General features: G+C 40.8%; 1 protein-coding gene across 3 annotated transcripts in view; it reads left to right on the top strand.

The window, feature by feature from the left end:
* The window catches only part of mlip (muscular LMNA-interacting protein), a 41,353-nt gene that overhangs the window by 11,302 nt on the left and 14,649 nt on the right, over positions 1-15,402 (top strand). The window contains exons 1-7 of one of the 3 annotated variants that reach the window (XM_084392295.1): positions 8,504-8,549; positions 9,061-9,177; positions 10,695-10,820; positions 11,940-13,613; positions 14,225-14,296; positions 14,716-14,796; positions 15,224-15,307. In XM_084392295.1, the coding sequence (XP_084248421.1) occupies positions 8,532-8,549; positions 9,061-9,177; positions 10,695-10,820; positions 11,940-13,613; positions 14,225-14,296; positions 14,716-14,796; positions 15,224-15,307 (2,172 nt within the window). In that variant the 5' untranslated portion in view covers positions 8,504-8,531. The other 2 variants (XM_084392294.1, XM_084392296.1) reach the window with 2 other exon arrangements.

Below are 15,402 nucleotides of genomic sequence, written 5' to 3'. Positions count from 1 at the left end.
CAAGAACTTCATGGTCGGCCTTTAAAGTCTATTTTTATCCTGCGTCCATGAGAGAAGGAAAGGCTGAATGTCAGAGCCAGAATCAAAGCTATTTTAACTCACATGAGGCTTGAAACATGGATGCATTGCAAAAAAACAAAAAACAACCAATAACAAAAAACCCGTAGGGCTCATACGTTCTCATCACCAATGCCATAAGTACCTATTATCATCATCAGTAAATTAAGGACATGGCAGTGCGAGAAGGCGAATGATTTAATATGAGTAAGACACAGGAACTTTGTAAAAATGCTGTCCTCTTTTGTAACAGTCATTACTTGCTCAAGAATGAGATGACCTCTGTTGATTCCTGTTATTTAGTTTATCCGCTCTGACTAATTCATGGCTAGAGGGTTGAAAATCTCCTGCTAAGCTTTATTAGTTATCTTCATTAAGAAGATACTCAAGCCTATTGAATTTAAATTGACGAGAGACACTGCAAGGCAACGAACGGCTCTACGCAATCACATCTCTTTTTAAGCCTTCAGATTGTATTGCAAAAATTAGATGCTAAATTATGAGTTAATTCCATTATCTGGATTTGCTCAACGTGTGTGATTTAGCATTTTAAGTGATAATTAATGACGTTATTTGATGGGAAAATCTCTTTGACACTCCTCCTTTGTCTCGATAAAAACGATTCTTGTGTGACAGAAAATATGACTAAAAATAATAATTTTTGTAGTCATGAACATACAGCGAGATAATATTGGGAGAACTTGCCAGCTCAAGAGTAATTGTCTTGTTAAATGTGCCTCAATGTGGTTTTGTTCTTGAAGAAGGAGGCAGCGCTTGGGAAGTGGCTCAATCAAATGATTGAAAAGCCTGAAATCACATGTTAAAATCACTTTTTCTTATCTGATACAAAAATAAAGCATAGCTCTTCTACATATTGCAAAAAGAGAGATCTATGAGCGCTGATTAACCCTACTGGAACAACCTCGAGGGGCAAAGGCCTGTCACTTTACCATCGGGTTGAAACTAGGAATATTTACATCACCAATCATATGTTCAATAAAATTCAAGTTTTGGGCACTTGTGATCCATATCCAGCAACTACTGCAATATTTCAGTCACTAAAAACAGCGAGATGTTTTAAACGCTTAACATGGAAAACACTTAAAGTGCCGTAAAGTAATAAAACAGTGATATTTCAGTATACACCTTATTGATGATGCATACTATATTTAATTGAGCAGATGTTCCCAGAAAATTAACACAACACGCTAAATGGTTGAGTTTTGTCATCCAGGTTGGCGTTGTTGCAGTCCAAGGGTGTGATGTCACATTAAATCTATCAATTAATTGGTTGTAACGTCCATCGAATATTCAGATGGACCACTGAATAACAGTTGTGGTCATACTGGAAGTTTACCTACACCTTTCATCTAACATTAATTAATACTAATTACTATTAATTTGCTAACAAACAATATTGAGTAATTTACATGTATGACAAAAATGGACTTTTCAGCAACACAATTGAAATGAAGCACAACAAACTTTTGCCAAGCAGGAGTGTGGCTGGTTCTTTGAAGCCTCAGATTTAATATCTGCTTATCTGAGAGTGTTAGGTCATTTTCACTTTTTTCCCTTGTTTGCACAACAGCAATTGTAATTTCAATGACAATTTATTTAATATCCAAAGGTGGTATTTTTGCATTCCATTGACTCTGCGAGCGAGGTTTGAGACTGCTTTGTTGATTATAATTGGAAGGTTTGCGGGAGTGCAGAACAAAAAGCCACGTGAAACTGTTCAAGGGACCCCAGTCTGCTTCATCATAGGTTATGTTGATTATAATGGGAGTGATCAAGTCATTAGCAGTGGGGGTCTCATTCTGCACTCAATACGCCACAACCTTTTTTTTTCCCTCTTGAAACTGAATATGTGGGTGATACCCCAGCTAACTAAAACATTTTCTTAGAATATGTTTTGCTAACACATGTTTTGCCATTAAGTTATGAAAACGTTATTTCTGCACGTTCAAAACATCCAGTTTAACGTGTTAAGAACGTTTTTCTTTGTTTATGTGAACGTTTGAGGAACATTCCATTCTATCATTTTGATAATATCATGAAAACATTATTTCAGAATGTTTGTGTCACGGTTCTGTCATATTTGGACTTTTAGTTTGTTTACCTTCAATCACACGTGTCCTTTGTTGTAGTTTCCCGCCACTCTTTAGTGACTATGGTTTCTGTAACACAGTATGTTATTCGGGAAAGAAGGAGGCGGGAACCGGTGAATGTTCAACACTTTAATTATGAAATAAACAAACACAAAATTAAAAGCGGCAGCCCCTCATGGACGACTGCCACACACATAGCCAAAACATAACGTAAAATAGTCCAAGCCTGGTCCTCTCTCGTCCTTCACTGAAGAACATGCAAAGTTTGTACAGAAAGGCACAGCTGGGACTCAAACTGGGAAAAGAGTACCAAAAACTGTGTTAAGACACACTTTTTCCAGATTGTTTACATTTTACCAGCGTTTAAAAGTTTTTACAAAAATAACAGATAAGACTTTACTTTAAGATTGACATTTTACTGTAGTAGTACACTAAACTGTGTAAGAGCCTCTGGGAAGTACACAGTCCAAAACATGGAACTGTGAAGAGCAAAGCTTACAATATGTTTTCTAAAGCAAAAACACAGGAAAAAGAACACAAACTCAAACAGCACACTAGTCAAATCTAACAAGACATGTGCAAAACAACACAAAAGAGCAAGACAACACCACAAACACCATTGTGTTCTGTGTATATGAACTGTTTCATACAGAGTTTCAAAGACTGTCGTTGTGATGCTTCAGGCTGAAGAGAGACTGAGAGGAACACTTGTCTGCAGAATCTGGATGTTTGATTTAAAAATGGCGTGGAATGGATCTGTGAATGATAGAAAGACAATGAAAGAATTTAGTTCAGAATCAGATGCTGTTACAGAAGAGGAAGTTCAAAGTCCTATTTGCTTAGTGTAATGCGTTAGGTTTAATGAAGTCAGTGTAAATACCTGCTTGTATATTTCATATACAACTTGCATTCATTGTTTGTTCCTTATGCATGTGTCTTGTGACTTCATGTTCTCTTCTCTTCAATTCTCTTTATTGATCAAAGAAGTAGTAACGCTTAAAAAATGTTAGATGAACGCCCAACTAAAACATTCCCAAAAACACAATCCATCAACAGTATATAAAAAACATTGTGCTAACGTTTTTAAAGACCAGATAACTTTGAACAAATGTTTTATTAACATCACTGGAAGAACATTTGTTCACAACTTTGAGAGAACCTTGCCAGAAAGTTAGCTAAAGTTCGGAGAACGTTCCCTGTGAACTGGGAATCTACTAGATGTGCCTATAAGGCATGACGATATTAAGATATAAATATTATAACATCATGATTTTCTGTAAAGCTGCTTTGAAACAATGTGTGAAAAGCGCTATACAAAAATTTGACTTTTACAAATAACACTCTAAGGATGGTTCATTAAAATTGTTCTCACAAAGTTTATCCAAACATTCCAAAAACATTCAGCAAATATCAATAACATCATAAGGACGTTCCAAAAACTGTTCTAAGTACATTTTCTCTCTACATCACGAGAACGTATATTAACTATTCATATCGGTATAAGAACTTTCCATACAGATAATTTTAAGAATGTTTTGTCCCAACATTAGCATAATTTTATAATAATTTTAAAGAACGCTATAGTGAAAGTTATGGGAACTGCTCTCAGCTGGGACTGTCCCCGGCAACACAGTTCATTTTCCTACTTTAAAGTTTGTGCAAGTCAAATTCAACACACACACAGTCGCACTGTTGAGCATTTTGTCCACATTACATGAAACTATCTATGGATTGCATGGTGGCTGCTGATTGGCTCTACTGCTGATTGGCTCTCTCTACTCTCCCATTATCACACGCCCCCTACTGCTGATTGGCTCTCTCTCCTCTCTCATCATAAGTGGACTCGCCCCCTACTGCTGATTGGCTGTCTCTCCTCTCTCATCATGAGTGGACACGCCCCCAACTGCTGATTGGCTTTCTCCCCTCTCATCATGAGTGGACTCGTCCTCTACTGATGATTGGCTCTCTCTCCTCCCTCATCGTGAGTGGACACACCCCCTACTGCTGATTGGCTTTCTCTCCTCTCCTCTCATCATGAGTGGACTCGCCCCCTACTGCTGATTGGCTCTCTCTCCTCTCTCATCATAAGTGGACTCGCCCCCTACTGCTGATTGGCTGTCTCTCCTCATCTCTCATCATGAGTGGACTCGCCCCCTACTGCTGATTGACTCTCTCTCCTCTCGCATCATAAGTGGACTCGCCCCCTACTGCTGATTGGTTCTCTCTCCTCTCTCATCATAAGTGGACTCGCCCCCTACTGCTGATTGGCTGTCTCTCCTCTCTCATCATGAGTGGACACACCCCTTACTGCTGATTGTCTCTCTCTCCTCCCTCATCATGAGTGGACACACCCCTTACTGCTGATTGTCTCTCTCCTCTCCTCTCATCATGAGTGGACACGCCCCCTACTGCTGATTGTCTCTCTCCTCTCTCATCATGAGTGGACACGCCCCCTACTGCTGATTGTCTCTCTCCTCCCTCATCATGAGTGGACACACCCCTTACTGCTGATTGTCTCTCTCCTCTCCTCTCATCATGAGTGGACACGCTCCCTACTGCTGATTGTCTCTCTCCTCTCCTCTCATCATGAGTGGACACGCTCCCTACTGCTGATTGGCTGTCTCTCCTCTCTCATCATGAGTGGACACGCACCCAACTGCTGATTGGCCCACTCTCCTCCCTCATCATGAGTGGACACGCCCCTTACTGCTGATTGTCTCTCTCTCCTCCGTCATCATGAGTGGACACGCCCCTTACTGCTGATTGTCTCTCTCCTCTCCTCTCATCATGAGTGGACACGCCCCCTACTGCTGATTGTCTCTCTCCTCTCCTCTCATCATGAGTGGACACGCTCCCTACTGCTGATTGTCTCTCTCCTCTCCTCTCATCATGAGTGGACACGCTCCCTACTGCTGATTGGCTGTCTCTCCTCTCTCATCATGAGTGGACACGCCCCCTACTGCTGATTGTCTCTCTCCTCTCCTCTCATCATGAGTGGACACGCTCCCTACTGCTGATTGTCTCTCTCCTCTCCTCTCATCATGAGTGGACACGCTCCCTACTGCTGATTGGCTGTCTCTCCTCTCTCATCATGAGTGGACACGCCCCCTACTGCTGATTGTCTCTTTCCTCTCCTCTCATCATGAGTGGACACGCTCCCTACTGCTGATTGGCTGTCTCTCCTCTCTCATCATGAGTGGACACGCACCCTACTGCTGATTGTCTCTCTCCTCTCCTCTCATCATGAGTGGACACGCTCCCTACTGCTGATTGTCTCTCTCCTCTCCTCTCATCATGAGTGGACACGCTCCCTACTGCTGATTGGCTGTCTCTCCTCTCTCATCATGAGTGGACACGCACCCAACTGCTGATTGGCCCACTCTCCTCCCTCATCATGAGTGGACACGCCCCTTACTGCTGATTGTCTCTCTCTCCTCCCTCATCATGAGTGGACACGCCCCTTACTGCTGATTGTCTCTCTCCTCTCCTCTCATCATGAGTGGACACGCCCCCTACTGCTGATTGTCTCTCTCTCCTCCCTCATCATGAGTGGACACACCCCTTACTGCTGATTGTCTCTCTCCTCTCCTCTCATCATGAGTGGACACGCTCCCTACTGCTGATTGGCTGTCTCTCCTCTCTCATCATGAGTGGACACGCACCCAACTGCTGATTGGCCCACTCTCCTCCCTCATCGTGAGTGGACACACCCCCTACTGCTGATTGTCTCTCTCTCCTCCCTCATCATGAGTGGACACGCCCCCTACTGCTGATTGTCTCTCTCTCCTCCCTCATCGTGAGTGGACACGCCCCCTACTGCTGATTGTCTCTCTCCTCTCCTCTCATCATGAGTGGACACGCCCCCTACTGCTGATTGTCTCTCTCCTCTCCTCTCATCATGAGTGGACACGCCCCCTACTGCTGATTGTCTCTCTCTCCTCCCTCATCGTGAGTGGACATTTGTGAAATGTCACTTCCCTTACCATAACTGCGAGTTTCAACACTGGCTGTAACAAAAGAAGTATGTCTGAATTCACAGTACTGATAAAAGAGCACTAATACCCAGATGATCTACTTCTTCCGGTGAGATTCTCTAGTGTGCGTATGATGGACACTTTACTATCCCATGAGGCCATTGGAGACGATTTATGAATGACACTGAAGCGACGCAACTGACGCTGGAAGGTCACATGATAACAACAACATGGCGGATGTAGTACGTCCAGATTACATTCATAATTACACACATGCCTAAGTATATAGGACATGCTTCTTTTTTTGCGGCCATGAAGTAATTACTTATTCAAAATAAGTGCCTACTCAAGAGAGTAGGTAATTTCAGACACTGCCACTATTAACTAACTAACTCAACCAGGCCCCACCCTTTATTCCCGCTCCGGGAATTATTTAAATGAGGAATATCGTGTACTTTGTGCTTCGTAACATCATTTTCATGCTCAAACAGCAACATTACTAAAAAAGTTGAAAATGTTATAAAAACATAATAGGTTCTTCTTTAATGCATAATGCTGAATAAAATAGGAATAAAACATTAGGAATTAGCCTACACTTTTATCAAACTGCCAAAATGAACAGAAACATGTTCAGTACATAATTTAACTTAGCCAAGTCACAGAATATATGATATTTCATTTATATGAAATATCAGAATGTCTCTGTGCTCATGAGATTAAAGAACCTGTTATGGTTTGTGTATGTTTGTTCACTTTAGAGTTTGCTTTTGATCTGTTTTACTCATGTCTGTTTCTAGGTTGGTTTTTAGTCTGTTAATTAGTTCCCTGTGGTTTCAATTGATTGTTGGTTCTGTTCAGGTGTGTCTTGTTAATTAGCTCCTCAGTTGTTGTCTATTTAAGCCTTGAGTTTCTTTCAGGTTTTTGTCAGGTCTACGTCCTGTCCTGTCCTGTCCTGTCCTGTCCTGTCCTGTCCTGTCCTGTCCTGTCCTGTCCTGTCCTGTCCTGTCCTGTCCTGTCCTGTCCTGTCCTGTCCTGTCCTGTCCTGTCCTGTCCTGAAAGTTTGAGTTAGTTTTCTTGAATAAACCTGCTGCACTTCGATCCTGTTTTATCTCTGCTGCAACCTGACCGTGACAGCATCTAATCGAGATTGTGGAAATAATGTTATGCATGTCTTCAAGGGCTCATATTAATGCTTCAGGGATTTTTTTTATCTCATTCCAAAGGAATATCAATGAAAAGAGAACATATGGATGATGAAACAGCCAAACAGGGACAGAAAGAAAAAAAGTGTCATAACTGTGTAGTTGGAGCATGGCTTAAGGGCCGGGATTGTTGTGCAGGATCACAGGACAAAAATAACTCGCACTTTCACATGTTGAGATCACAGTGTTTTGATGGGAGCCACAACAGAGAATATAACTTTCACTTTTTTAGAGCTCTTGTTTCTGGAAATATTTTCCCCATTCATTTTCACAACAGAAAAGAGTCACACCATAAACCAAACCAACCGGCTCTGAGATTAATAAAACACAATTACACACTTTAATTACAATCCCAAGAAGATGCGAATGCCATAATCAAATAAAGAACACAATAAAGAACAAAAATAACATTATTTACAGTGCACTTGAAAATCTCAAGGATTTGATGCCACTTACAAGGCAGTCGCAATCTAGAGATAATTTCATCTTCAAAAAAAGCTTGTATCTTGTAAGCACAATTATCATGCAAACACATAATGTTTGCTAGGCAGACAAAGCCAGCCAATCAGATTAGAGCTTGCCAGATCGAGAAAAATCTTTGCAGTTTGTGCACAATATGCATGAGGCGGTCAGTGAATGGATTTTAGGCGGTTAATTGATGTTCAGCTTTAAGGCTTGCGAGCCTCTTGCAAAAGCAATCTGTCCTGACTAATGAAAGGGACCCGCTATTGATGATGTATCATTTATTGATTTTTTCCACCTGCATCATTATTTATTGGCCTGTAATGTTTTTCAAACGAACCCCTAAACACCACATAAAAATGCAACAAAATGGTTTGTCAGTTTACATATTAGTTAAGCAGATAAATACAATTATGATCCAACATTAGATTATTCAAGAAATTCATGCATTGTTTTTGTATTCATGAGTTAGAATGGATTGTGAAAGATTAAGAGATTGCTTTAAAATCAGATAATTATGACATCTGCTAGTAATCATACGCATGTCAAGAGAGCACGCCAACAATCGTTATTTGTCCGATTTTAAAATGCGAGCAGGAAAGGGCCGTCCCTGACGCCTACATTCATACACTGAATGGACCTTCTGTTGTTTCTGCATTCCAATGAATATACAACAGCTTGAAAGCAATCTGCGAGGCCACACATTATCATCCTCCAATCGCTTCATGTCAAGTCAGCGGAAGGTAAAACATTTCCATTAAAGTTACTCTGTTCAGCCATTTTTTGGGGATTAGGATGCAAATGTGCTATGCAAGCGTTTTGTCAGAAATGAAGTACGTCAAACTCTTGTCATCTCAAAAATGTCATCATTTTTGGGGTGGGAAACAAGTACTTTGTCACTATTAGCAAGACAGGCACGTATTTCATCCTCAGGAGCTGCTAAATGATCAACCGAAATCCAGAAAAGGCATGATTGCAAAATGAAGAGGTATAAATGGCTGTAGCATGATTTCATAATCACAGCTCTTGATTTGTGTTTCATTATTATAATTTTTTAGCAGTTTTCAGTTTTTGCAGCACTGAATGCTCCAATCAGACAAAATGAGGATGAAACACTTCTGCTCATCTGGATACAGCGCTTGTTTTGTTTCTGTCGTTTGTTGGTGCAGACAGAGGCTTGATGGCTCTCTGTTGTTTTCATTGGCTTCACGCTGTTTCCCTGAAATTACTTTGATTTTACGTCTGTTTTTACAGGTCACCACTGTATTTGCAACCAAGCTCAAGTCTTTCACCTTTGTGCCACTTCTAAAAAGACTGCCCGTGGAGAACAGGATCTGGAAAAAGGTGCTTCAGGCAGGCAGACCAAACCAGGTGAGAAATACTCTTGAGGCTCAGTGTGGTTCCTGTAAATGAATGCCACACTGTGTCAGTCAAAAACGAAACATGACACCACACGGAAGGGGTTTATTACTTACTTTGTGCAATTTTGTCAGAAATGAAGTATGTCAAACTCTTGTCATCTCAGAAATGTCATCATTTTTGGGATGGGAAACAAGTACCCACTCTCAAACATGACACCACACGCAAGGGGTTAATTATTTACTTTGTGCCGTTCCAAACCCATTTGCCGATATTTTTTTCCATGGAACATGAATGTTTTGAAGAATTTTAAATAATCCAGCTCTTTGTATACGATGATAGTCCGTAGTGAACATGGGTTTAACCACTTAACTGTCACCCCCCTTTCTGAGAATAGACATGAAAATGCACTATCCAGACTTTGGTCTTGTTTTAAAGAAGACACTCAGCAGATTATTGCTGAAGTGAAAGCACCTCATAAAATGAAATTATGAAAAAGTTATGGAAGTTTAAATTTACTGTAAATCAAATGTACTGTACTAAATATGTATTATTTTTTACTTTAAAATTACTATAAATCAAAGCCATATGTCTAACCAAGTTGTGTTCCAAATTTAAAGTTGATATCATAAAAATGTAAGTTCCTATGAGATTTTGTTTAGGCACTGTACTACAAATAGCCACCGGATGACACACCCATTGAATTAAATTTTGTTTTGATGCATTCTTCTGTAACAAATCAATACATTTCTGTCCAAATATCACTTCTATCACAAACTATGGAACCAGACTCAGACCTTTCCGACATTGTTTTGTCAAGATTTTGTAATATAAAAAAATACACCGCCCACTAGGGGAGGAGCCAGCTAAAATAAATTAGAGTACCGTTTCCATGGTAACACAACATCCAATTTCAAAATGTTTTTTACAGGATGAATTTTGAGTTCGTAAGCTTTCAAATGATACCTAATTTATGATGATTCAAGCACTACATAAGTGTCATAAAATCAGCTAACGACATCTGTGCTATTTGTATTCTGTAGAAGCTTTTGGAAGAACAGACCCAAATTTAAGTCATAATTCACACATTTTTTGCGTTGCAGTAACACTTGCATTGATCTTAATAACATTGTGTGCGTTATGGACAGTCATATTTGAGTGAACTGTTCCTTTAATTAGCAAATACTTCTCAAATCTGATAGAGGGAGATGTCAGTGATTCCCAGAGTCCCTTAGGAGAAGATGACCTATGTTTGTGTAAAAGGGAAACTGCAGAAGGCATTTGCTGAAGGGCTTACACAATCAGGGTGTGTCATGCGTTCTTGCATGTGAGCAATACATGAGGGACATGGACTTCTGGTAAAAAGATGTCCGAGCTGGAACGGGAAACACACGCACGCATAAATGCATTCACTGACTCTCTGATATCGTCAAGATGCTCAGAAGCTAGAAATAGCCATGTGTAGCTTTGGTCACAGCTGCCATTTCAGGTTTGGTGTCTCTTAGTAACATTTCCTTTTCCAATGTCAGACCTCACGAGAGCCAGGGGACTTTGAGAAGAGCATGGCGGAGGAGGGTGTCTACAAGGCTGAGGTTATTTACGTCCAAGACCCTGAAGAGCTGGGAGAAACGCTCAAGAACACCACTAAAAGTGAGGTTAGTATTGTGGTATATTCTGTCAGATGGGCAAACGCAAACTCCTCATGACATTTCTAAGGTAACACTTTACAATAAGGTTTATTAGTTAACATTAGTTAACATGAACTAAGAATGAACAATACTTCTAAAGCATTTATTAATCTTAGCTAATATTCATTTCAATATTTACTAATACATTATTCAAATCAAAGGTTGTATTTGTTAACATTAGTTAATGCACTGTGAACTAACATGAACAGACAATGAACAGCTGGATTTTTATTAAATAACATTAACAAAGATTAACAAAGATCATTATTAGTTCATGTTAGTTAATACATAAACTAATCTTAACTAATAAACCTTATTGTAAAGTGTTACCAAATTTTGTTCTTTAACTTAACTGTTGAACCTTCTTTAAAAATGCCACAATTATATATACTTAATACGCTGTGACAGAATGATTGACAAGAAAACAAGATATTGAAGCAGTGACTTTCCAAGTTGTAATTTAAAGATGAAGGACTGTTTGTAGAGTACAATGTTCAAGTTGCTTTGGGATGAATCCTTAATATCTTTTAGCCAGCTGTAATGGGAGACATCATGATAATGAGTATACTGATCACACACGGCTGCTTTCTGTGTTGCAGTCCCCTGTTAATTAAACACACACATTAGCGTGCTTACACAGTAGATAAAGTTCTGGCCGAGCAAATGATGGATAGGAGCATTTATTGTGTCTAATTAGTCTGTGCCACTAGTGTTTATCAGAAGCTTAAAAATAATGTTTTTAAACAGACTTCTCTCGTCAATGGCATACCCAGTATGTGTCACTTAAACATATAAACCATCATGCATTTGGTGCTGAAATTACCAGCTTGCCATTTGAGATTGGATTCACGAAAGAACAATTGAACCGACTTCACTAAATTCTCACTGGGCAACAAGTGCGAAGTTAGTCAGAAATGAATCAGAAATTGTAATGTCTACATAGACTTCTAATAATGATTATAATGGTTATACTGTAATGGGCAATCAGGCCTGTTAATAAACAGTTTGCAGAAAACAATGATTAATCATCACTGCAATACTCAAATGAGTTCTGTTTATGGCTCCGTAATTTTCTTTCTTTCTCAGATTCAGTCAACTGACAATTTAACCCTTAAACCACCCACCACCCTAGTTGGTCCTCACGCAGAATCCGGTAGCATAACCCCTGCCATGGAAACCACTGCTAACAAACACCCTGGCATTTCTCATCTAGGATTTCACAACACTGCTGAGGTCAGCTCAGGTCTGTTTTTAAATAGCGCGTCCCAGAGAGAGGAGGCCCTTAGCCCTGCCAGCTCCATGGATTTCCTCACATCCCCTGCTTCTTCCAAGGAGTCGATTCTCTCCGAGGGCTGGGACAAGGAGAGGAGCTGGTCTGCGCTCCACATGTTCTCACGAGACGGTTCTCCGGGTCCCTTTAGCCGCACAGTTTCCCCGTGTTCGTCTGTGAGGTCGGGGACTTTCACACCCTCTGTGGTGAGAATCAAGCGGCTCTCTTTGGCTCCGGGCTCCAGTTTGCTACAGATGTCGTCTGTTTGCGGTACACCCTGTGACAGTCGTACAGCCTCACCCTGTCCTCTTTCGCCCCGTCCCCGGCACAGGACTCCTCCAACCCAACTCTCCCTGCTAACGGCAATCCTCAGGAAAGGCCGTCTACCTGTCCTGTCCTCTTCATCTCAGAGACCTTACACACCCTGTTGGCCCATCAGTCCAGTTAACATGTCCTCCTGTTTAGCGTGCTCAGCTGCCTCTTCTGTCGCACCCATGAACGTGTCCAAAGCAAAGTCTTGTACCTCCATAGATACAAAGTCTTTCCAGATTTCAAAGCCACATATTTGGAAACAAGAGCTGGTTAAGGCACCTGACGAATCCCCACTCATGAATCCACCAGAAAGACCTGGCTCATGCAGACATTTCACCAGTACTAGTAGCATCATCTTACCTACAAATCACATCTCTTCGCCAAGCTCACCTGCAGCCCAGGCTGCCAATGCTCACCTGTCTAAATCAGGTCCCAAGGGAAATCGTTTGCCGACTGTTCCTAGCTCTCTTTTGTGTAGCTCCAACTCCTGCATGAGATCTCCTAAATTAAGCTATCTGTCATGTTCCAGCAACGAGATCCATAAAAATCCATCAGTGTCAGGGGATTGTCCTGTGTCTATGGATCCAAATAAGTCAGGCGAATCTTTAATACATAATGATGAAACAAAACCCCATGATAGGCCAAAATATTCATTGCCACTGAAACAGAGTCAGAAATCATCTGAGCTCTCCAATGAACCCTACCTGAAACACACAGGAAGTTCATCTGACAATTTAGACTCCTCGGTACCAAAACCTGCTCTGAGTTCATGCAAATCTTCATCTCCTACTCTGAAACACACTTTCGAATCACACAGTAATTCCATATCTCCCGTTATAAGCCACAAAGAGAATAAACAAAGTGCTCTTTTCCAAAACGCTCACATAAATGACGTGGAAAGAGTGCACCTATCATCCCCGGATTTTAGGCTGTCTCCCTCTCCTAGACCCATGGGTCTGGCCCGCCTGTCCTACACACCTCCAGCCTCTCCTGCTTGTCCTCCCGTCCAGCCAAGCTCCCGGTCCTCCACCCCAGATCGCTGCACCCTCTCGCCCTCCCCGGCAATCCTGAGCCGTCAGCTTTCCCCCTCTCCCTCATACTCTTTCTGTTCATCACCCTCTCCATCCCTATGGGGAAGCACACCAGACTGCGCAGATGGGGACTGTAAAAATAGAAAGGTACAGTGCATGCCCTTTCGCTGTTACCTGCAAGCTACTTGCATGCCCTACCACTGAGAAGTGGCACTCATTCCAGCAGTGACATGCCTCCCGCATTGCTGGGAAACATGATATGCATCATACTCTGCAAAAGCAGTAAATCTTTAGCAAAGGGCAAGTTTTGCATGTTTCGTGTTTGCCGGTACCCTTGGTTCGAACAATACACGCATGGTATACCACAGTACAGATGTTTGCACGGCTATCTCTGGAGTACGGTTTTAAGCTTTTTCCACATAACACGAATGCAGACTGAGATATTCTGACCTGATGGTGATGTTTAAGTTGATCCGCAGTCACATGCATGGGTATATTGGCTTTTTTAATATATATATATATATTTTGTATAATAAATTCATGCATGCATTCCCCCCCAGTAAGGAGAAAGAACCACATGGCTATTTATTATTGATAACTTTTTCCATGCAAAAACAACAATATTGTGATATGACTGTTTCATGATAGGGAATTATATACCGTCTCACCTTATTGCTTAGCACGGGGACTGTATATTATGTTGTTTAATTCTGCTTTTGACTTTTTATGACTTCTCAACCATTCTTTCCTAAAAAAAGACACACAGGATCAAATCCACTTACAAGGCGCTCGCTGCTATTCCTACAAATACTCTGCTCCTGGAACAGCAGGTGAGCTGCTTTATCTAATTACGCTAAATGACAGCTATTATTTAGTGTAATTCATAAATGGATCTCATTCAGTGTCAATTTAAGCCATTAAATCAGTGTTATATTTGGATTCCATACAATTGTATTTTCGTTAAAAAGATTGAAATTGAGTCATTATTTTTTTTTTCGTTCATGGACAGCAGAATGGATTTTTTCATAAGCTATCAAAGGGACCCTTAACAGAACATTAGACATTATAGGAGAGGTTAAAATGTACTGAACAGGGTCAGAAAATAGTGGGATAATCAATATAAGACGCGAGCAGACTCACATCTTTGGAATTTAATAGCTTCTAAAACCTCCTTCTACCCACTTGCTAAGGTCAAGAATATATTGCATCATTAAAAGATTAAAGCTTCATCATTTTTTCCCTGCTGAAGGCTATAGATGAAGACGTCAACAAGAAAGAGGCGTCGCTCAACCCTGCAGACAACTATTCTTGGGAGGACCCTCATGAAGAGGTAGAATGAGACACAAACACCTGAATTCACTGGGTATAACAGTATACCATGTGCTGGCTGGTAGAACCAGTAGATATGTTGCTATATAACTCGATATTTCAGTAAGCAATACTGCTTTACAGTATTTTACGTGTGAAAATAAATAATGAGAGACCGGGATTGTGCCCCAAATAAAGATCAGCACAAACTATCATTTTTATAATTGACTTTTAGAACCTTGACATGCATCTTTGCACTGATAATTTTGCATCAATAATCCATTAATTAAATGGAATAAATAAATAAAATAAAATATATTTTTCTTTTGGTGAAACGTCCAGCAAAATGAACTATATTTTGATATTGTATGTACCAGTCCTGTGATACACTGTTGCGTCAGCTTTTGTCTTAGTGTGTCTGATGTGTGAAAGTGAATGTGTGTGTGCAGATGTGCTCTCCAGCGCAGCTCCGTCAGCAGTCTGCAGACCTGTACGCCACCATTGATGAAGTCCTCGAGGACTCAATCCAAAAAGTGAGCTGCCACCGACCGTAACACACTCTGCTCAGAGCAGACCTAAACAATATTCCTTTTATCTACCGATTTTCATGTTTTAATCTATTTTTTCC

Source organism: Rutilus rutilus (assembly GCF_951802725.1).
Source record: "Rutilus rutilus genome assembly, chromosome: 20".
Classification (NCBI taxonomy): domain Eukaryota; kingdom Metazoa; phylum Chordata; class Actinopteri; order Cypriniformes; family Leuciscidae; genus Rutilus; species Rutilus rutilus.
This window is presented reverse-complemented; position numbering and strand designations above follow the sequence as displayed.